At 34.2% G+C, this 23,708-nt stretch overlaps 2 protein-coding genes and 1 long non-coding RNA gene across 3 annotated transcripts in view; 2 read left to right on the plus strand and 1 right to left on the minus strand.

Annotated features, from left to right (window-relative positions):
* LOC129454846 (uncharacterized) overlaps nucleotides 1-23,708 on the minus strand; it is a 146,103-nt gene that overhangs the window by 2,368 nt on the left and 120,027 nt on the right. The gene's annotated exons all lie outside the window — the stretch shown is intronic.
* On the plus strand, nucleotides 3,556-8,171 carry LOC129454828 (CD209 antigen-like protein C). The gene is made up of 7 exons (XM_055219407.2): nucleotides 3,556-3,706; nucleotides 4,349-4,471; nucleotides 4,746-4,817; nucleotides 4,928-5,005; nucleotides 6,425-6,585; nucleotides 6,681-6,793; nucleotides 7,282-8,171. Exons 1-7 carry the CDS (start codon nucleotides 3,673-3,675, stop codon nucleotides 7,457-7,459), a joined length of 759 nt encoding a protein of 252 aa, XP_055075382.2. The 5' UTR covers nucleotides 3,556-3,672; the 3' UTR covers nucleotides 7,460-8,171.
* LOC129454833 (CD209 antigen-like protein C) lies at nucleotides 10,404-15,827 on the plus strand. The gene is made up of 6 exons (XM_073858619.1): nucleotides 10,404-10,564; nucleotides 11,244-11,366; nucleotides 11,691-11,747; nucleotides 14,147-14,307; nucleotides 14,388-14,500; nucleotides 15,476-15,827. The coding sequence occupies exons 1-6, from the start codon at nucleotides 10,531-10,533 to the stop codon at nucleotides 15,636-15,638; spliced, it is 651 nt and encodes a 216-aa protein (XP_073714720.1). The 5' UTR covers nucleotides 10,404-10,530; the 3' UTR covers nucleotides 15,639-15,827.

The following is a 23,708-nucleotide window of genomic DNA, read 5'->3' on the forward strand; positions in this document are numbered from 1 at the left end:
CTGTTGCATAAATTACCTACTCTGTGTTGCTATAAGACAACGTTTCAAAATCGAACAACCCCATATACAATTCAGTGTTCATCAGAAATGCTTTCACTTGAGAATTTGTCATTGTGCACAATGGTTATAAATAAAGAAGGCAACAACAACATATGCAGACAGAGCCCACGTTTAACCACAACCACAAACTATCACTTCTGTATATACCTCCTGAATCTTGCATGCTGAGACAGATGCAATGACTTTGACATAATCATTTTTCAGTATCATTACTTGTATAATCTACATACTGAATTCCACCCAGTACATTTACACACAGAGTTTTCTGTACGGTTTGAAAAATGGCAGCAATCTATGACAATTCTGCTTTTATTCTGTATGTCCCTTAGTTTAAACGCAACCCCGTCACAATGACCATTTTCCACCCATTTCATGAGTTTGCATTAACATCTAATCGATATGGAATGAGATAAAGCATATTTGGCGTGCTGTCCGAGGAGAGGGCTCCAAGCTGGGAATTTTAGTCTGAACCCAGAGTACCCCCCCCCCCCCCTCTCTTTAACTGGGATAAATGAAACTAGCTGAGGTGGAGGAGGAAAAAAAAGGCGTCAAAAAAACGCACAGGGTTTGGTCACGCTCACTGACCATATAAAATCATTCAAAAAGGCATAAATTGCTGAAAATTCCATGTAATACTTACTTTTAAAAATGGATGTAGAAATGATGCACTATATTTTTAAGTAAATCCAGCCTTTATTTTTTTCAGTGTATTATGATGCGCATCATATCATGGCTTTGTATCAGGTCACACAGCCCTGTAGTCTGTACATCAGAACTTAAAAGGGGGAACATGTTTCTTCTTTATCTTTTCTCTTTCTTCTAAACACCTGACCAGGGAGCTACACTGCGACCAAAATGGTCGCATATGCGACCTTTTGAACTGCCGTTGCGACCCTAATTTTTAATGGGTCGCAAATGTGCTACCTAATGTTTTAGACAATATGCTATGATTTACTATGAGCATTTATTAAAACATAAATGTGGATTTTAAGAATACGTTTTATAACGTGCTCTGAGCCATCAACACGTTGGCTTCATTTTGCGTGAAAGCACGTCGTGTCTCTCCCCATCAGTGTGCGTTTGCGTGCTCAGCTGTTTCTCAATGAATTAGGTGCGACGCGACGCAAGCGCAGTGTCTTCCATGTTTCTGAACTTGAGCAGAGGTCTTTCTTCACTGAGGACGCGGGACCCGTATGGTTCCGGGTTTATATTTTAAATGGTCTGTAGGGTCCGGTTCGGTCCTAGTTTAATTACTTTGGGTCCCAAGTCTGATTAATGTTGTGTTTATAACCCGAGTCGATCGGAAAACGGCCATGAGCGCTACCGCGCTAAAGCTCGAGTGCATTTTCAGCGTGCCTTCGGTTTCTATGGCGATGGTTCTTGTTACGACCACGCGCTGCATTTGCTTTCTCACATTTTTTTAATGATCTTATTATTAATAAACCATATCTTTTCTAAAACCATATCCATATTAACTTTGGACAGAGATTGTAGCAAGAAGCAGTGCTAATGTCAAGCCAATTGCACTGAACGAGCAAAGCAATGTAAAGTCTGTCACCGGGACAGTAAGTAGACTTTTAAATCTGAAATAATGAGGGGATTAAGCTTTTTAAATCGGCAAGAGAGAAATAGAAAGATAGAGCAGAAGCAGTAAAAGTGCCTATCTAATAGAAATTATTACCATTATAACATCAGTCATAACATCAGTCACATTTATAATCTATAGACCTGCACTGTCTATTAATATACTATACATAGTATTGTATTATATTGAGTTTGATAAAAGGGGCCTAATTGCTTCATATATCAGTGCAAAAACAGTAAGTGTATTCGTGGTGCTTTGACAAACAGTGACAGCTTTATTAATGGCAAATAAAGTTTGGGGTGGTTAGATTGATGAAATATAATGTGAAATTAATATAAATTTTCCATAAATCAAAGTATTGTGTTGTGTCACACATTATTAGTTCTTCGTCACATGTATAGTAGACCATTATTTGTCAGTGGGTAATAATTGCCATTTTTACCGGCTACCACCACCAAGGAAATTTCAGATCTGTGGGAAACACTGACTGCAACGTTTAAGAAAACAAGGCGGCATGTGGTTTAAAAGATGGCAAGTAAAATAAAAAGCATATCTGTATGCAATACAGTTTCATTATTGTTCATTATTATCCAGAGCGCCTTAATATAACTTGAAAAAATATGTGCGACCAAATCATATTTTGCGCCAGTAACTGAAAAAGTTGGTAGCGCAAGTGCCACCAGTGGAAAAGGTTAGTGTAGTTCCCTGCACCTGACCCAAACCTTGATTTCTACTTCATGATTTTAATGTGTGTTGATGATTTTAGACCTCCCACGACACCAATGCCTAAATCCTTCACTGCAACTATGTGTTTAGTTGTTAATTTCTTTTAAGCATTTGCCATTTCTGCAGAAGAACCATGCAAGACCAAGTCTTATTTATGTAAATGAGGGAAAATAGCTTATCTGAAAACAACTAGAGTTTTGTTTTTCAGATTGGCAGCTATACTGTAAATTGACAAGTACAAAACCTTTTTCTCATACTGTCAGTCAGTATTGAGCGTTGCACTTTGCCCAGACTAAATCCACTGCAGAATCTTGTTAATATTTAAAGTCGTTGACTGCATTTAACCACAACCACCTGCAGACTGATCTACTTACTAATCTCATGCTAGTTGTTACATCTATTAGCACACAGTCGTAACATAAACATCTTGTTCATATAAACATGAATTCTATCTTAGCAGCCTTTTTTAGCAAATACTTCATCAATCGATCGGAGAATCTTTCTGATTAAACACATGAAATCTGCTTTCTTCATTTTAATATGAAAATTCTGGAAATCAGCAAATTTACCAAAGGTTTCTTCTGACTCAACCAAGTCACAAAAAAGTACAGCATCTACACAATTTTTATTCATTGGGGAAAAGTGAATTAAAAAGTGTTGAGATGTGAATGATTATACAGTGTGGTCGGTTCTGCTGATTCTGAGGACCAAAGTTGTACCAACACTGTAACATTTCTGTAGAAATGCCAATATTACTGCCAGCTGTTTGTCAGTAATTTATTGTAGATTAAAATAGATGTTATTTACTGGCAACAAGTTAAAGGAACATTAAACATAAGTCTTTATCTTTACAGAATAAAACTAAAAGAACAGCCTCATGCAAAGCTTTCTGGGAACCAAAATCTGAAGGTAAAAAACTGAAAAAGGTTGATGAGTATTCCAAACAGCTGCCAGTGTTACTGTAATTTCTACAGAAAAAAATGTGTTGGTGTGGTTTTGGTCTTCGGGGTCAGCAGAGTTGACTACATAATCATTCTCAACACTTTTGGATTCACTGTTCTCCAATGAATAGAAATTGTATAGAATTGTGTTTAACTTTGAACAAACAAACTTTAGTGTACACTTGTATTTTTCCACTTGTAGCACAATCGTCTAATAATAAAAATTAAAACCAGTTTCAAGTTTCTGCGTCTTTACTTCCCGTGTTGTTCACCAACTTCCTTCCCTTCAACTTAGACGCAGGGTTCAGAGATTTCGGCACAGAACGAAAACTGACATCAATCTAAAAAAATTCTGCTATCATGTCTTCAAACAAAAAGTGCGTTCATTTAACAGGTAAAAATGTATGTGTTGAGCATCTGCTAATACTCTTATTCTCTTTATTTCCAATTAGAAAAGTAATAAATACATTTATTTATAATTTCTTAGTGCATACATTGTAATATAACAAATGCACTTCATTTTTGGGTTTTGATAAAAGATATTTTTGATCTATATATTTATGTTCTGTTGTCTGAGCATCAGTAATGCATCTAAATAATACTTTGGGTACAATTATTGATGTTATCTAAGTGTACATATATTGTCTACATTAAAAAGTGTATTATTATATGTAATGTTTATATTTAAAGCATTTAAAAATATATGGTAAAAGTATACCATGTTGCATCAATATCTTTATTTTTTTTTAAGTTACTACTAATAAATGCTGAGTTTTTTTTCCAAGACAGCATTGGGTCAAAAAGAGATTAACCCAGCCTGCTGGGTTGTCATTTAACCTATGCTAGGTTGTTTTAATCCCGTTAGGTCAAATATAAAAAATTTGACCCAACGCTGGGTTTAAAATAATTCTTTGGACTGTATTACAGCCAAGCCAATTCATCATAAGTGGTTTTATTCACATTTACCATTTTAAATATTAATGTCATATAGCATTAAATTATGCTGAATTTATGATTATATTTTATGATGACACAGGTAAGGACTCTGTCGCTCGTAAAAGTGAAGTCAGATCTGTTAAATGGATTAAAGTTCTTCTGATAGTTGTTGGCATTTCTCTTGTTTTTGCTCTGGGTGTCATCTGTGTTCTCAGTTTACTCTGTAAGTATCTCATATTACATCTTTAATCATCTGAATTATAGCTGTTTATTATTTGCAAAGTTGGCATGTTTATAAAATATATTGCTGATTGTTTGTTTAATGATGTATTTTGTGTTTAATATTCTCATTCAATAGATTTTTGTATAACAGTAAACAGCATACTGTAGACTTAGCTAAGAGTCACAAAACTTTAATTTATTATTTATACCACGGGGTCTTTACATTGTGTCTGTGCAGATATGTTTGTTTACTGTATGCATTTATTATTTGCTAGATGTTGATAAATTTGGACTGTGTGACATTCAGCAACACAATGATACAAAACCACCAGCAGATCCAGAGCAGAGTAAGCAAATATATAAATATATACATTTAGAGATATTATGTTTACAAAACATTAACTAACTAACAAAACCAAAACTACCTTTCTTCTCTAAACTACACTTTCCTTGTTAGAGTCTTGTATGTCAGCAAGTGAGGTGAAGCTTTTTGACAAATACAACAAAGTTAAAGACTGTCTGTACTCTTGTACTGGTGAGTGAATTTTTTTTAAAGTTTTGTTTAGTTTCACTTACTTTTCTTTACTTGTGATCAGTGTTGTCTTCGGTTCATGTTTTTTGCTCTGCTTGTTTTAATATCCGTGTTGTTTTCTTAGTGGTTCTGACTCTTCTGTGACCTACAGGTGTGATCAGATAGGAAATATCAGTTATGTTGATCGGTTAGCTGTGGTTAATTCACAATAACACGACCTCTTCACCAAGAGTCATATCGTGATGAAGTTAAGATTGCATAATATTGCTTCTTATAATTGACTGTTTAAAATAAAATGTATTTAAAATATTACTAATATCAATGCATTTAATAAATAAACCAAAAGCAGGATATAAAAATTAAAAATACTCTTAAAAATTGTTTAGCTGCCTAGTTGTTGTGATCACATTAGTCTTACAAGTCATTTTGACTAGTGATGATTTGCTATTGTTACAACCCGGGGCTCAAAGTGAAGAAACTAAACGAAGGGGACACACACACACAAAACCAATAGGCTCAAAGTAATACTTTATTAATTAATAAAGCAACACCAATTAGTAAAGAAAAACGGTCCACATGCTCTCAGCTGAAATTTAAAATTGCTTCATTTGATAAAAATGCAGTAAAAAAAATTCAATTTAATTTAATAATAAAATGCAGTAAAAATGTAAAATAGTAAGTTGTAATGACTTGTTAAGAACAATTTGATTAAACTTTAGTGTAATATATGGAATAATGCAAATTGCTAATTAAAATGCCCAAAAAGTTTCACAATTGAAGAGTAGAGATGTGTGATCTGTTCAATATATCTGATAAGTGACTGTCTGAATCACCTGCACTGTAAAAATGGAAAGTTGCTATACTTCGAAAACGTTAATTGGTAACACCTAAAGAATTACGTTTTAAAAAGTTATTTTCTCACTTTAAGTGGAAAGATTTGAATTGAATTTTTTTTTTAATTGCTTCAATTGGTAACACCTAAAATATTTAAAACTTTTCAACTGAAAATTTTCACTTAAAGTGAGAACATTTAAGTAACAAAAAAAACTTAAAATTTTAGGCGTTACCAATTGAAGGAATTTATTAAGTTGATCCAACTTATAATTTACAGTCTGCATCAAGATCCACTGCTGAACTGGATGATCAGTTAAAGTCAAGTCAAGTAGCTTTTATTGTTATTTCAGCAATATAGTAGTGCAGTACATAGTGTAATGAGACATTTCTCCAGCAATATGGTGATACAGACACTGGATTATAACACAGATCTAAAAACTAAAAAAAAATAAGTTTCTTTAAGTCTTAAGATTAAAAATATTTGTTTATATGGATTGTCATGTCTGCACTGCATTACATCTAGTATAAGATGATATACAGTAAACACCTTTGTTTTTAAATAGTTTTGTTCATAATGTTGTGTTCCAGATTTTAGTGCTTCATCTTGTAAGCTTTGTGAAGAGGGCTGGACACCACACGGTGGAAAGTGTTATTTCTTCTCTTCTGAAAAGATGACATGGTTTGAGGCTCATAATTACTGTGATACATTGAAAGCTCATCTGGTCACCATCAACAGCACAATTGTACATGTAAGTATGATAAAATGTTGTGCATTTACTTTGAAAAAGGAAAAAAGACAAATTTGGTTTAAATAACCGCAGTACAACTCAATGTTCAACTTTAGGATTTCCTGGTGTCTAAAATTAAAGAGGATCACTGGATCGGTCTTAATGATCTGGAGGAAGAAGGTCGATGGGTTTGGCTGAATGATCAAACTCTTGAAGAGACCGGAGTAAAGTAAGAGCTTTATGTTTTGTTTATCAGTTCATACTACACTGTCAAAAATAAAGGTACGAAGCTGTCCTTTTAAAAATATGTACCATTTATGTATCTTTGAACTGCCAATATACCTTTGAAGTACTAATATGCACTTTTTGGGTACAAATGTGTACCTTTTTGAAAGGGTACTGTCCCAGTGACAACTTTTGTACCTTTATTTCTGGGAGTGTAGGAAAAAATGAATCATCAGGCTTGTAAGGCTGTTTTTATTAAATTTCAAAATAAAGTACACTTTTAAGACTAGTGGTCTCAGATGTTTGGACCACACTGTGTGTTGCATCCCAAATATATTTCTCATGCATTTAACATACTAAAAATTTTTGAAAACTGACATTTTTGTACACCTTTCTATAATACATCATTACAGCAATTAAACAGATTTTCTCTCAAATAATATTGTGAATAAAATGATATGTTTCTCAAAGTGTTTGTTTGTTCTTCTACAGGTTCTGGTTCATAAAGAAAGTTAATAGCGAGCCAGATAACTGGACTGGAGATAATCCATTTGGAGAGAACTGTGCCTTTATGGGATCTGAGAATAAACTTTTAAACTTTTGGTTTGATGCATCTTGTGAATACAAGAAAAAGTTCATCTGTGAAAAAGAATTCATTGCATTTCATTGATGACTATAATGACAGTCTCCATTTTATATTGATGATCTTCGCATGTCTCTCTGTATTGTGCATTTTATTATAAATATAATAGTTTGCTCTGATTTGAGTGGTTTTGCATTTACAGTATACAGTACAGTATGAAAGACACTGCTAATAACCTGTTAATCATTTACAATAGTAATATAAGCATTTTATTTTGAATTGACGTACTATATTTCACCCAGTATGTGAAAACCGGGAAATAATTTTTTGTGTGTGTGTGTGTTTGTGTGTGTGTGATTTACTGTTTTCTACATAAAATCACATAATCACATCATTACATTTTGAGATAGCGTCAGATATTGACTCTTTATGTTCTTTATGTTTTTTAACTCATACTTATTGTTTTTAGCTGGAAATGTATGCAAGAATGAGAATGGAGACACATCTACTTTAGATAATTCAAGTAAAAATTATGAGATTTCTCAGCATGTATTGGATAAACGTTTTAGTCCCATAAGGGCACAGGAACTGAGGAGATGCCGAAAAGAAATCTGCATGTCATTGTCATTGTGAAGAATACAAATACAGGGCCAATAAAGTTCAATCTAAATTCAACTTATCCAGAAACTTAACAAATGTACCTGCGGCTCTTCCTCACTCAACAGAGCCATTAGAAATCAGAGAGAGCAACAAATGTTAAGACCCAAACTATACTGCATTTGTATTTTTCCAATTCCAGCAAAACTGTGATCGTCTATAAACAAAAATAAAAACTATGATCTAAAAAAGTTTAGCTTCATTGCTTCCTGTGTTTCTTATCAACTCCCTTTCCTTTGATTTACACACAGGGTTCAGAGATTTATCTATGAAAATCATATTATGTCTTCAAAAAAGAAACTTTTGATCGATATAAAGTATTTATATTTTTAACCTAACCCTAACTAAGTTGTTGTCATTGTCCCTGCTTTAATTAAGTTGTTATAGTGTTATTATTCACTATATCAGGCCAGATGACGCTGACCTGAAACCCAGATTATTGTCTGAGCTCTTTACTAAGTTGTGATATACAGTAGGTGATTACATTGGCTGCATGGGTACATTTCAATGATCAGGCGGCTTTAACCAAATTTCTGGTGTGCTCGAGTTTGTGTTTGGAGCTCACACAACGGCCGGTGTGGACCGATGTGTCATTGTAACTGAATGAACAAATGCAATATTGAGTAAAGAGCTAAGGCAGAATAACCAAACATAGATCCAAATTTCACAACTATTTATTTGATCCATATTACAAACAGCGATATTTTATCTTTTGGAGTCAGATAAAATTACCTAAATTAGGTACTGTTCAAACGTCATCAGTACTGAAAAGAAGGAGCTTGTTTCTTCTTTATCTTTTCTCTTTCTTCTAAACACCTTGACTTCTACTTCATGATTTCAATATGTGTGTTGATGATTTAAGACTTCCCACCACACCCATGCCTAAATCCTTCACTGCAACTGTGTTTAGTTGTTATTTTTTTAAGCATTTGCCATTTCTGCAGCACAACCAGACAGCTACTTCAGTCATGCAAGACCAAGTCTTATTTATGTTAATTAGGAAAAATAGCTTATCTGAAAACAACTAGAGTTTTGTTTTTCAGATTGGCAACTGTACTGTAAGTTGGTAAATACACAACATTCTGTACAAAACCTTTTTCTCATACTGTCAGTCAGTTTTGAGCGTTGCACTTTGCCCAGACTAAAACCACTGCAGAATCTTTTTAATATTTAAAGTCGTTGACTGCATTTAACCACAACCACCTGCAGACTGATCTACTGTACCAATCTAATGCTAGCAGTGGTTACTGTTTGTTATATCTACTAGCACACAAACAGACATAACATTTACATCTTGTTCATATAATAACAGCCTCATGCAAAGCTTTCTGGGAACCTTTATTTTTTTCGGTAACACTTTGCTTGAAGGGGTGTTCATAAGACTGACATGACATCTTCATAATCATGATATAACACGTGTCATGTACATGAAGGAGATTTTATGCACATATATGACAACTTTCATTAAATGTCATCAATTACGTCATTTTTAATGCAAAGATGACAGTGTTTGAGATGTCTTTGTTATAATAACTTGACATAAACCAATACATCATAACTTGTCAATACTTGACATTCAAGACAACATAACTTGTCACAAATCTATCATAAACATGACATAGCAGATAAATTATTAAAATTAAGGGTAACACTTTATTTTACGGTGTCTTTGTTACACATTTTACATATAATTATTATAGTAATAACAGTTAATTATGCATAATTACATGCAACTAATCCTAAACCAAACCCTATTCCTAACCCTAACCCTACAGTAAGTACATGTTGTTGATGAGTATTACTTGGTACTTAAATATGTAATAACAATGTAACAGTGACGCCTTAAAATAAAGTGTAACCAAATTAAGAAACTACCTAGCTTCATGGGTTAACATTACATTTAACTGTCATGTGGTTGGTTTTGACATTGGCTATCATGATGCTATTATAATCGTGTCTGACCACTTTTTACCAGTGAAACTTGTCATTAAAATGTCATTAAGTGTTAATACTCTGTCAAATAGTTTTATAACAGTGTCTTTTTTTATTGTTTCCTCCAATATTATTAATGATAATAGGCTAAATCGCTAATTTAATGTTAAAAAATAAATTAATTAAATTTTCTGTTTTTTCTTCTATGTCATAAAATCTCCATCATGTTCATGAAACGTGTTATGCTATGATTATGAAGGTGTCATGTCAGTCTTATGAATACCCTTCAAGTAAAGTGTTACTGTTTTTTCTTCAGATTTTGGCTCCCAGAATGCTTTGCATAAGGCTGTTATTTTATATACTAATAACTACAGCAAAAAAAAATTTACAGCGCACACTTGTATTTTTCCACTTGTAGTACAATCGTAATAAAAATTAAAACCAGTTTCGAGATTCGGCGTCTTTATTTCCTGTGTTGTTCACCAACTTCCTTCCCTTCAACTTAGACGCAGGGTTCAAAGATTTCGGCACAGAATGAAAACTGACATCAATCTGAAAATTCTGCTATCATGTCTTCAAACAAAAAGTGTGTTCATTTAACAGGTAAAAATTAATGTGTTGAGCATCTGCTAATACTCTTATTCTCTTTATTTCTAATTAGAAAAGTAATTAATACATTTATTTATCATCTCTTATACATAAATAGTTCATTGTAATATAACAAATGCACTTCATTTTTGATAAATGTTAATGTTTGGGGTTTTGGTTAAAGATATTTTTGATATATTTATGTTCTGTTGTCTGAACATCAGTAATGCATCTAAATAATACTTTGGGTACAATAATTGAGTTTGTCTAAGTGTAAATATCTTGTCCACAGAAAAAGTGTATTATTATATGTAATGTTTATATTTAAAGCATTTATATAATGTATATGATAAAACTATACCGTGTTGCATTAAAAACTTTAATTTTTAAAATAACTACTAATAAATGTATTTTTTTTAACACAGCATTGGGTCAAAAAGAGATTAACTCAGCCCGCTGGGTTGTCATTTAACCTATGCTAGGTTGTTTTAACTCAATGTTGGGTAAAATATAAACATTTTCTGGGGCCCTTTTTGACCCAACGCTGGATTTAAAATAACCCAAAAATTTTTTGGAGTGTATTACAGCCAAACCCATTCATCATAAAGGGTTTTATTCAAATTTAGCTTTTTAAATATTCATGTCATAGCATTAAATTATGCTGAATTTATGATTATATTTTATGATGACACAGGTAAGGACTCTGTCGCTCGTAAAAGAGAAGTCAGATCTGCTAAATGGAGTAAAGTTCTTCTGATAGTTGTTGGTGTTTCTCTTGTTTTTGCTCTGGGTGTCATCTGTGCTCTCAGTTTACTCTGTGAGTATCTCATATTACATCTTTTAATAATCTGAATTATAGCTGTTTATTATTTGAGTTGGAATGCTGTGAACGGATCACAGATTTTTGTGTATTGAACTCTTTAATCCAACAGATGTTTGTATTACTGTAATCTTTTTGCTTTGTTATGTTTGGTATTTCAGTAAAACTACAATACTTTAATCTTTTTAATACCCATTTGTTAAGGTCTTCAAGTTAACAGACAAAGATTAACAGCCCACACATTTGTTTCTGTTATCATTGGGTCTTTACATTGTGTCTGTGCAGATATGCTTGTTTATGTATGCATTTATTATTTATTAGATGCGGGTAAATTCGGACTGTGTGACAAAGTTAAAGACTGTCTGTACTCTTGTACTGGTGAGTGGATTTTTTAAAGTTTTGTTTAGTTTCACTTACTTTTCTTTACTTGTCATCAGTGTTGTCTTCTGTTCATGCTTGTTTTAATGTCCTGTGTTGTTTTCTTATTGGTTTTGACTCTTCTGTGACCTACAGGTGTGATCAGATATGAAATATCAGTCATGTTGATCAGTTAGCTGTGGTTAATTCACGATAACACGACCTCTTCACGTCATATCGTGATGAAGTTAAGATTGCATAATATTGCTTCTTATAATTGACTGTTTAAAATAAAATTTATTTAAAATATTACAAATATCAATGTTAAAAATATATTAATATATTAAATATATTAAAATAATATAATAAAAATAAACTAAAAGCAGGATATAAAAATACAAAAAACACTGTTAAAACTGTTTAGCTACCTTAACATTTTGATCAAATTAGCTTCACAAGTCATTTCAATTTACTTTTCTGAATTTTGACTAGTGATGATGAGTTGCTATTGTTATAACCCGTGGCTCAAAGTAAAGAAACTAAACAAGGGACACAAACAAAACAAAAAAACGAATAGGCTCAAAGTAATACTTATTAATAAAGTAAAGCAACACTAAATAGTAAAGAAAAACGGTCAAGTTCTCTCAGTTGGAAGTTAAAATTGCTTCATTTGATAATAAAATGCAGTAAACATTTACTTAATTTAATAACAAAATGCAGTAAATTCAACTTAATTTGATAATAAAATGCAGTAAAAAGTTTTACGTAATTTAATAATAAAATGCAAATAGAATTTAAACTTAATTTGATAATAAAATGCAGTCAAAAAATTCACCTTAATTTGATAATAAAATGCAGTAAAAAATTTAACCAAATTTAATAATAAAATGCAGTAAAAAAATTCAACTTAATTTGATAACAAAATGCAGTAAAAATACAAATTAATTTGATAATAAAACGCAGTAAAAACTTCAAATTAATTTGATAAAACTCAGAAAAAATGCAACTTAATTTGATAATAAAACACAGTATAAAATCAACTTAATTTCATAATAAAATGAAGTAAAAAATCAACTTAATTTGATAATAAAATGCAGTAAAAAGTTTTACTTTATTTTTACTGCATTTTATTATTAAATTTTCAAATTAATTTGATAATAAAACAGAGTAAAAATTCACCTTAATTTGATAATAAAATGCAGTAAAAAATTTAACCTAATTTAATAATAAAATGCAGTAAAAAATTCAACTTAATTTGATAACAAAAAGCAGTAAAAAAATTCAAATTAATTTGATAATAAAACGCAGTAAAAACTTCAAATTAATTTGATAAAACTCAGAAAAAATGCAACTTAATTTGATAATAAAACACAGTAAAAAATCAACTTAATTTGATAATAAAATGCAGTAAAAAATCAACTTAATTTGATAATAAAATGCAGTAAAAAGTTTTACTTAATTTAATAATAAAATGCAAAAAAAAAATTTAAACTTAATTTGATAATAAAATGCAGTAAAAATATTCCAATTAATTTGATAATAAAACGGAGTAAAAATTCACCTTAATTTGATAATAAAATGCAGTAAAAAATTTAACCTAATTTAATAATAAAATGCAGTAAAAAAAAATTAAACTTAATTTGATAACAAAATGCAGTAAAAAATACAAATTAATTTGATAATAAAACGCAGTAAAAAATCAACTTAATTTGATAATAAAATGCAGTAAAAATTTCTATTTAATTTGATAATAAAACGCAGTAAAAAATTAACTTAATTTGATAATAAAATGCAGTAAAAAATCTGCTTAATTTGATAGTAAAATGCAGTAAAAATCTAAAATAGTAAGTTGAAATGACTTTAGTGTAATATATGGAATAATGCAAATCGCAAATTAAAATGTAACTAAATGAAATAAAACATCAAAGTTTCACAGTTGAAGAGTAGAGATGTGAGATCTTTTCAATATATCTGATACTAAAAGTGACTGTCTGTATCATCTGCACTGTAAAAAGGGAAAGTTGCTCTACTTCAAAAATTACTTTAATTTGTCAAATTCAACGTAAATTTGAACTTAAAGTGAGAAAATTTAAGTAAAAAAGTTTTAGGCGTTACCAATTTTTTAAGTTGATCCATCTTTTAATTTACATTTAATTTGTCTGCATGAAGATCCACCGCTGAACTGGATGTTCAGTTAAAGTCAAGTCAAGTAGCTTTTATTGTCATTTCAACCATATTAGTGCAGTGAAATGAGACTGATACAGACACTGGATTATAACACAGATCTAAAACCAAAAAAATACATTCATCTTACATTTCTTTAAGCCTTAAGATTAAAAAATATTTGTTTATATGGATTGTTGTCTTGTTTGCACTGCATTACTTTTATTTATAGTTTTGTTCATAATGTTGTGCTTCAGATTTCAGTGCTTCATCTTGTAAGCTTTGTGAAGAGGGCTGGACACCACACAGTGGAAAGTGTTATTTCTTCTCTTCTGTAAATAAGACATGGTTTGAGGCTCGTAATTTATGTGCTGCATCAAAAGCTCATCTGGTCACCATCAACAGCAAAACTGTACAGGTGAGTCTGATAAAATGTTGTGTATTTACTTTTGTTTTGTTTTTTGAATAAGCGTAGTACAATTCAATGTTCAACTTTAGGTCTTCCTGGTGTCTAAAATTAAAGAGACTCACTGGATCGGTCTTAATGATCAGAAGACTGAAGGTCGATGGGTTTGGGTGAATGATCAAACTCTTGAAGAGACCGGAGTAAAGTAAGAGATTTATGTTTTGTTTATCAGTTCATACTATGATAAAGTGAATCATCAAATTTTGTCAATACAACACTGAATTCATGCAGTCATTTAAGCTGCATGTCATAATTTTTGCCTTTCTGGCGCCATCTCTGTATGAAATATAAAAATGCAGCTTACGTGAGGAGTATTTCACCACTGCTCCTCTGCATGAATGAATCTGATGATGGTATCAGTAAAATATCTGCCAAGATTGTTCTGGCCAAATAAAAAATAAATATTTCAACATTAATCACGTTGCTGATTAAATATTGTTATTTACTGGCAACATTTTGTTCAAAGTTAAATGAACATTAAACATTTACAAGTCTTTGTCTTTACAGAGTAAAACTATAACACCATCAAGCAAAGCATTCTGGGAAACGTTGATAATGACTTATGTGTCCCAGAATGCTTTGCATGAGGCTGTTATTGTATAGTTTTATTCTGTAAAGATAAAGACTTGTTAATATTAAAAACTCTTGCCAGTAAATAACATATATTTAAATCTACGGTAAGTTACCGGCAACCAGCTAACACTGTAATTTCTACAGATTTTTTCTGCAGTGTGGTGTTAAAAAATATATATATATATATTTATATATATAGACACACCCAAAAATTGCACATTTTTTGCTCACACCTACAAAGTGGCAATTTTAACATGTTATAATAAATTATATATACAGTACTTTGAGCTAAGACTTTACATATGTACTCTGGGGACACCAAAGATTAATTTGACATCTTATAAAAGTCTTGTGAAATGTCCCCTTTAAGACTAGTGGTCTCAGATGTTTGTACCACACTGTGTGTTGTATCACAGATTTATCATGCTTTAAACATAATAAAAAAAATTAAAAACGGAAATTCTACACATTTTTGTAATATTGATTCTCTCTCAAATATTATTGTGAATGAAAATGTTATGTTAAGTGCTTGTTTGTTCTTCTAAAGGTTCTGGTTCAGCAACCAGCCGGATGACTGGACTGAAGATAATCCATCTGGAGAGGACTGTGCCTGTCTGGGATTTAATCGTCAATTTTTAAACTCTTGGTTTGATGCATCTTGCGAATACAAGAAAAAGTTCATATGTGAAAAAAAATTAATTGCACTTTAGTGATGACTGTAATGACAGTCTCCATCTTATATTGAGGATCTTACACGTCTTTCTGTATTGTGCATTTAAATCTTATTAAATAAAAGACGTTGTGTTTTATACCAAGGTCAAGTGCGGTTGTGCATTTACATTATACAGTATGAAAGACACTGTAATCCGTTAATCATTTATAATAACAATTTGACAGAATAAAAACTCATATTACAGTTAGTGACATAAAGCTTGATTGTTTGTTTTTTTCTAGCACAACTTAACTTCATATACTGTATGTGATCCAGACTTATTAGACTACACTGATCTTATCTTACAAAACAAAGACGCAGAACTGTGGAGGAAGCTTTATGTCTTTAATTTGGCTTGTCCTTTATTCACCTGAATGTCAGATCAATAATAAACATCTCAAATTAAAAATAGTATTCTGCAGAATATATTGCTCAGTTTAAAGATTAAATTAGATTTGATTGAACAATGATTAACCTTTAACTTATAGCCACGTGTGTGTATCAATACTGCTGTGATTTGGGTTTGGATCTGAACACTGTAAAACATTTCTGTAGAAATTACAGTATTACTGGCAGCTGGTTGCCAGTAACTTACTGTAGATTTTACATTTATGTTATTTACTGGCAACATTTTGTTCAAAGTTAAATGAACATGAAACATTTTCAATCTTTATCTTATACAGTAAGTTACTGGCAACCAGCTGCATAATTACAGCTAAGCCCTCTACTGTTTATCTATGAAACAACAGGAGTTACAAAAAACGTTGCATGACTATGATTGTGAAATGAATGACATGAGTAATGAATGACAAATGTTATTATTGTTCAAATGTTTGTTATTGGGTAAACTAATCCTTTAAATTAAAGTTAAGTTGCAAATAACCCTCCCCTTGTAGAGTATATGCTCATTTAAATATGTACAATTCACCAGTGTTTATTTGTAATGCTTTCACTTGGGAGTTTGTTGTAATGTTTAGTGCACAAAGGTTATAAATAAACACAGCAGCAACAACAGAAGCTCACATTAAACCACAAACACAGACTGTTACAGTACTGCGCAAAGTCTTCAGCCACCATGCTACGATTAGATTTGTTGTTTTTGTATTTGTATAGTATCATATATAATTATTCTAAGAACTAAGAATTGTTGATGCATCCCTCCACCATCTGTGCGCGCGCACGCAAGCACCGGAGCGCGCTGCGACGCTTTGATAGCATTTAGCTTAGCCCCATTCATTCAATGGTACCATTTAGAGATAAAGTTAGAAGTGACCAAACACATCAGAATTTTTCCTATTTAAGACGAGTAGTTATACGAGCAAGTTTGGTGGTACAAAAAAAACATAGCGCTTTTCTAAGCGGATTTAAAAGAGGAACTATATTTTATGGCGTAATAGCACTTTTGGGAGTACTTGGACTCGCCTGAAAAGTCCGCTCCCCTTCTCACTCTCATAATGGGAGAGGGAGGGTGTTACTGCGCCGAGTCGAAGTACTCCCAAAAGTGCTATTACGCCATAAAATATAGTTCCTCTTTTAAATCCGCTTAGAAAAGCGCTACGTTTTATTTTGTACCACCAAACTTGCTCGTATAACTACTCGTCTTAAATAGGAAAACCGTTGATGTGTTTGGTCATTTCTAACTTTATCTCTAAATGGTACCATTGAATGAATGGGGCTAAGCTAAATGCTATCGAAGCGTCGCAGCGCGCTCCAGCGCTTACGTGCACGCACACAGATGATAGAGGGATGTATCAACAATTCTTAGTTAAGGTAATAACATAGTTTAATATTGAAAATGAGTAGACTATTCCTTTAAACCTAAATGAAATCCTAATTATGTTGGCTTGACAAAGCCAACATACTGTTCTTCGATCTAAGCTTATTATTATTATTATTATTATTATTAGTGGTGCTTGCATTTATGCAAAGCATCACTATTACTATTGCTCATACTTATTATTATTATGTTGGCTTTGAAAAAGCCAATATATTGTTATTGCTATTAAACTTATTATGTTGGCTTTGACAAAGCCAACATACTGATATTGTATTTAAACTTATTATTAGTGGTGCTTGCATTTATGCAAAGCATCACTATTACTATTCCTCAGGGATATTATTATATCTTTATTCTTATGTCTGCACAAAATTTCGGCGCGTAACTCGTCCCGCACGGTTTGTCGTAGAGCCATAAAAGAGGGACCAACTTGACCGGATTGTTGAGGAGAAGTGGGCTATATCTTTTATAAGCAATCGGGTGCAAGGTTTTCGAAAGGGGGGCGAAAAACCACCCGAAAAATCCCATTGACTTAACATTGCGCCGAACTTTGAAGGGTCATAGCTCTGCTCGAGGATTTTGTAGGAACATGTAAGTTACAACATTTGAAGAGGGTGGTAGGCTCTTTAAGAACAAACATCACATTGGGGTGTAAGCTGTACCCCTGGGGTGTAAGAGGCACCCGAAATTTCCCATTCAAAGTCAATGGGCGAAAATCCCATAGACTTAACATTGCGAAAAACTTTGACGGGTCATAGGTCCGAGCGAAGATTTCGTAGAAACATGTGGGTCACAAAAATTGAAGAGGGTGCTAGACTCTTTCAGGACGTTCCCCACAATGGGGTGTAAGTTCACCCTAGCAACCATTTTGGGCACCCTAGCAACCTATCCCATAGACTGCCATTATAAAATGCCTAGATGGATATCTTTGCACCACAGTGTCATAGAGACATGGGGGTGGGCTCATTTTACTCAGGCATCCAATCAGTCTCTCAGGATCCTTAAAGCCTTACTAAGCCACGCCCCTAGCAACCACTTTTGAGCACCCTAGCAACATAAAATTCAAACAGTTATATCTCGGCATCAGAACATCGTAGAGACACGGGGAGTTGGACCGTTTTACTTGTGACTAGGGGTGTAACAATTGGGCACATCATTGGCCACTCCCAGGCCACGCCCCTAGCAACCAAATTTGAGCACCCTAGCAACCGAATAAACAAAGCCTTATATCTCCGCATCAGAACATCGTAGAGACACGGGGGTTGGACCGTTTGACTCGTGACTCGGCGGGTAATCACTAGTGGATGCCATTTTTTTTCCCTAGCAACCAAATACAGTACCCTAGCAACAGATTAAACAAAGCCTTATATCTCCGCATCAGAACATCGTAGAGACACGGGGGTTGGACCGTTTGACTCGTGACTCGGAGGGTAATCACTAGTGGATGCCATTTTTTTCCCTAGCAACCAAATACAGCTCCCTAGCAACAGAGTAAACAAAGCCTTATATCTCCGCATCAGAACATCGTAGAGACACGGGGGTTGGACCGTTTGACTCATGACTCAGAGGGTAATCACCAGTGGATGCCAATTTTCCCCCTAGCAACCAAATACAGTACCCTAGCAACAGAGTAAACAAAGCCTTATATCTCCGCATCAGAACATCGTAGAGACACGGGGGTTGGACCATTTGACTCGTTACTCAGAGTGTAATCACTAGTGGATGCCAATTTTTCCCCTAGCAACCAAATACAGTACCCTAGCAACAGAGTAAACAAAGCCTTATATCTCTGTATCAGAACATCGTAGAGACACGGGGGTTGGACCGTTTGACTTGTGCCTTGGAGTGTAATCACAAGTGGATGCCAATTTTTTCCCTAGCAACCAAATACAGTACCCTAGCAACAGAGTAAACAAAGCCTTATATCTCCGAATCAGAACATCGTAGAGACACGGGGGTTGGACCGTTTTACTAGTGACTCGGCGTGTAATCACTAGTGGATGCCAATTTTTTCCCTAGCAACCAAATACAGTACCCTAGCAACAGAGTAAACAAAGCCTTATATCTCTGCATCAGAACATCGTAGAGACACGGGGGTTGGACAGTTTGACTCGTGACTCGGAGGGTAATCACTAGTGGATGCCATTTTTCCCTAGCAACCAAATACAGTACCCTAGCAACAGAGTAAACAAAGCCTTATAACTCCGCATCAGAACATTGTAGAGACACGGGGGTTGGATTGTTTTACTTGTGGTATGGAGTATAAACATATACTGTCCCCCGAAATTTGCCACGGCAAGCACCACTTCACATTTTCTTCAGGAAATGTACCTATCTAGTTATTCTTCTTCTTCTTCTTCTTCTGAGACTAAAATTTCTGCGGCTAACTCGTCCGACAGCTTTCAAGCTACATCCACGAAATTTTCCACGGACATTCTGACTGGTCTAAAGAAGTGTGCTATATCTTTTTGACGGGATCCGACTTACAGAATTCCTAAAACGGGATATAAAACTTCCGAAAAGTCCCATTTACTTAACATTGCGACAAACTTTGACGGGTCATAGCTCCGAGTGAGAAATTTGTAGAAACGTGTGGCTTACCATATTTAAGGAGGCTGACAGGCACTGTGAGAACATACCTCACATTGGGGTGTAAGTTTCACCACTGGGGTGTAGGAGGCCCCCAAAATTCCCCATTGACTTATAACGGGGCAGGAAACACGCCCATATAAGGGAATAAAAACGTTCCAGATGGAATATCTTCGCTTTACAGTGTCATAGAGACATGGGGGTGGGCTCATTTTACTCAGGCATCCAATCAGTCTCTCTGGATCATCCCATAGCAATTAAGCCACGCCCCTAGCAACCATTTTTGGGCACCCTAGCAACATCTCCCATAGACTGCCATTATAAAATGCCCAGATGGATATCTTTGCAGCACAGTGTCACAGAGACATGGGGGTGGGCTCATTTTACTCAGGCATCCAATCAGTCTCTAAGGATTCTTATTGAGCTATTAAGCCACGCCCCTAGCAACCAAATATGAGCACCCTAGCAACATAATAAACAAAGCCTTATATCTCTGGATCCGAACATCATTGAGACATGGGGGTTGGGTCTTTTGGTCATGTTAGCTTCATGCTAGCTTCAAGCTAAGTCATACTAGCTTCATGCTAGTTTCATGCTAGCTTTATGCTAATTTCATAATAAATCTTGCTAACTTCATGCTTATTCATGTTAGCATCATGCTAGCTTCATGCTAATTCATGTTAGCATCATGCTAGCTTCATGCTAATTCATGTTAGCATCATGCTAGCTTAATGCTAATTCATATTAGCATCATGCTAGCTTAATGCTAATTCATATTAGCATCATGCTAGCTTCATGCTAATTCATGTTAGCATCATGCTAACTTCATGCTAATTCATGTTAGCTTCATGCTAGCTTCATGCTAATTCATGTTAGCATCATGCTAGCTTCATGCTAATTCATGTTAGCATCATGCTAGCTTCATGCTAACTTCATGCTAATTCATGTTAGCATCATGCTAGCTTCATGCTAATTCATGTTAGCATCATGCTAGCTTCATGCTAACTTCATGCTAATTCATGTTAGCATCATGCTAGCTTCATGTTATTTCATGTTAGCTTCATGCTAATTCATGTTAGCATCATGCTAGCTTCATGCTAATTCATGTTATCATCATGCTAGCTTCATGCTAATTCATGTTAGCATCATGCTAGCTTCATGCTAATTCATGTTAGCATCATGCTAATTCATGTTAGCATCATGCTAGCTTCATGCTAGCTTCATGCTAATTCATGTTAACATCATGCTAACTTCATGTTAATTCATGTTAGCATCATGCTAGCTTCATGCTAATTCATGTTAGCATCATGCTAGCTTCATGCTAATTCATGTTAGCATCATGCTAGCTTCATGCTAATCATGCTAACTTGATGTTAGCTTCATGCTAATCATGTTAGCTTCATGCTAGCTTCATGCTAATTCATGTTAGCAACATGCTAGCTTCATGTTATTTCATGTTAGCATCATGATAGCTTCATGCTAATCATGCTAACTTGATGCTAGCTTCATGCTAATCATGTTAGCATCATGCTAGCTTCATGCTAATCATGCTAACTTGATGTTAGCTTCATGCTAATCATGTTAGCTTCATGCTAGCTTCATGCTAATTCATGTTAGCAACATGCTAGCTTCATGTTATTTCATGTTAGCATCATGCTAGCTTCATGCTAATCATGCTAACTTGATGCTAGCTTCATGCTAATCATGTTAGCTTCATGCTAGCTTCAGGCTAATCATGCTAGCTTTATGTTAAATCAGGCTAGCTTCATACTTAAACATACTAACAGCCAGATAACCTACTAAACTAAACTTTTGTCAAACCGTTTTTAACGTTCAGGCCAGGCTTTGTCAAGCCAACATAAAGTTTGTCAACAAACTTTTCTATCTAGTTCTTATTAGTGGTGCTTGCATTTATGCAAGGCATCACTATTATTATCTTGCATACTTATTAGTGGTGCTTGCATTTATGCAAGGCATCACTATTACTATTCGTCATACTTATTATTTATAATTATGTTGGCTTTGAAAAAGCCAATATATTGTTATTGCTATTAAACTTATTATTATTCTTTTTCTCCCCCCAAAATTTCGGCAACTAACTCGCCCTAGGGCTTTCAAGCTACATGCACCAAATTTTCCACAGACCTTCAGACTGGTCTGACTTAGTGTGCTATATCTTTTCTAACTGATGGGACCTTCCGAATTCCTAAACGGGGGTCTCGAACACCCCAAAATTTCCATTGACTTAACATTGAGACAAACTTTGACGGGTCATAGCTGTGAGTGAGAAACTTGTAGAAACTTGTGGCTTACCACATTTAAGGTGGCTGACAGGCTCTGTAAGAACATACATCACAATGGGGTGTAAGCTGTACCCCTGGGGTGTAAGAGGCCCCCAAAATTTCCCATTGACTTATAATGGGGCAGGAAGCATGCCCATATAAGGGAATAAACGCGTCCCAGATGGAATATCTTTACTTTAGAGTGTCGTAGAGACATGGGGGTGGGCTCATTTTACTCAGTCATCCAATCAGTCTCTTAGGATCGCCCCAAAGCTATTTAGCCACGCCCCTAGCAACAATTTTGGGTACCCTAGCAACATCTCCCATAGACTACCATTATAAAAAGCCCAGATGGATATCTTTACACCAGAGTGTCATAGAGACATAGGGGTGGAGTCATTTTACTCAGGCATCCAATCAGTCTTAATAGGATTCTTATTGAGGCATTAAGCCACGCCCCTAGCAACCAAATTTGAGCACCCTAGCAACATAATAAACAAAGCCTTATATCTCTTGGTCTGAACATCATAGAGGCATGGGGGTTGGGTCTTTGGGTCATGTTAGCTTCATGCTAGCTCCATGCTAAGTCATACTAGCTTCATGCTAGTTTAATGCTAGCTTTATGCTAATTTCATAATAAATCTTGCTAACTTCATGCTAAATCATGCTAACTTCATGTTAAATCTTGTTAGCTGCACGCTAAATAGTGCTAGCGTCATGCTAATCATGTTAGCATCATGCTAATCATGCTAGCTTCACGTTAAATCATGCTAGCTTCATGCTAATCATGCTAACCTTATGCTTACTTCATGTTAATCATGGTAGCCTCATGCTAGCTTCATGCTAATCATGCTAGCATCATGCTAACTTCATGTTAATCATGCTAGAATCATGCTAGCTTCATGCTAATCATGCTAGCTTCATGCTAATCATGCTAGAATCATGCTAGTTTCATGCTAACATCATGCTAGCTTCATGCTAATCATATTAACATCATGCTAGCTTCATGCTAATCATGCTAGCATCATGCTAGCTTCATGCTAATCATGCTAGCATCATGCTAGCTTCATGTTAATCATTCTAGCATCATGCTAGCTTCATGCTAATAATGCTAGCATCATGCTAGCTTTATGCTGATCATGCTAGCATCATGCTAGCTTCATGCTGATCATGCTAGCATCATGCTAGCTTCATGCTAATCATGCTAGCATCATGCTAGCTTCATGCTAATCATGCTAGCATCATGCTAGCTTCATGCTAATCATGCTAGCATCATGCTAGCTTCATGCTAATCATGCTAGCATCATGCTAGCTTCATGCTAATCATGCTAGCATCATGCTAGCTTCATGCTAATCATGCTAGCATCATGCTAGCTTCATGCTTATCATGCTAGAATCATGCTAGCTTCATGCTAATCAT

The sequence above is a fragment of the Misgurnus anguillicaudatus genome, chromosome 20, assembly GCF_027580225.2.
Source record: "Misgurnus anguillicaudatus chromosome 20, ASM2758022v2, whole genome shotgun sequence".
NCBI lineage: Eukaryota > Metazoa > Chordata > Actinopteri > Cypriniformes > Cobitidae > Misgurnus > Misgurnus anguillicaudatus.

Coding starts and splice junctions, on each gene's coding strand:
- LOC129454833 (XM_073858619.1), top strand. CDS start 10,531: ATGTCTTCAAACAAAAAGTGTGTTCATTTAACAG. Junction 10,565..11,243: donor AAAGTGTGTTCATTTAACAG/GTAAAAATTAAT, acceptor ATGATGACACAG/GTAAGGACTCTGTCGCTCGT. Junction 11,748..14,146: donor CTGTCTGTACTCTTGTACTG/GTGAGTGGATTT, acceptor GTTGTGCTTCAG/ATTTCAGTGCTTCATCTTGT.
- LOC129454828 (XM_055219407.2), top strand. CDS start 3,673: ATGTCTTCAAACAAAAAGTGCGTTCATTTAACAG. Junction 3,707..4,348: donor AAAGTGCGTTCATTTAACAG/GTAAAAATGTAT, acceptor ATGATGACACAG/GTAAGGACTCTGTCGCTCGT. Junction 5,006..6,424: donor CTGTCTGTACTCTTGTACTG/GTGAGTGAATTT, acceptor GTTGTGTTCCAG/ATTTTAGTGCTTCATCTTGT.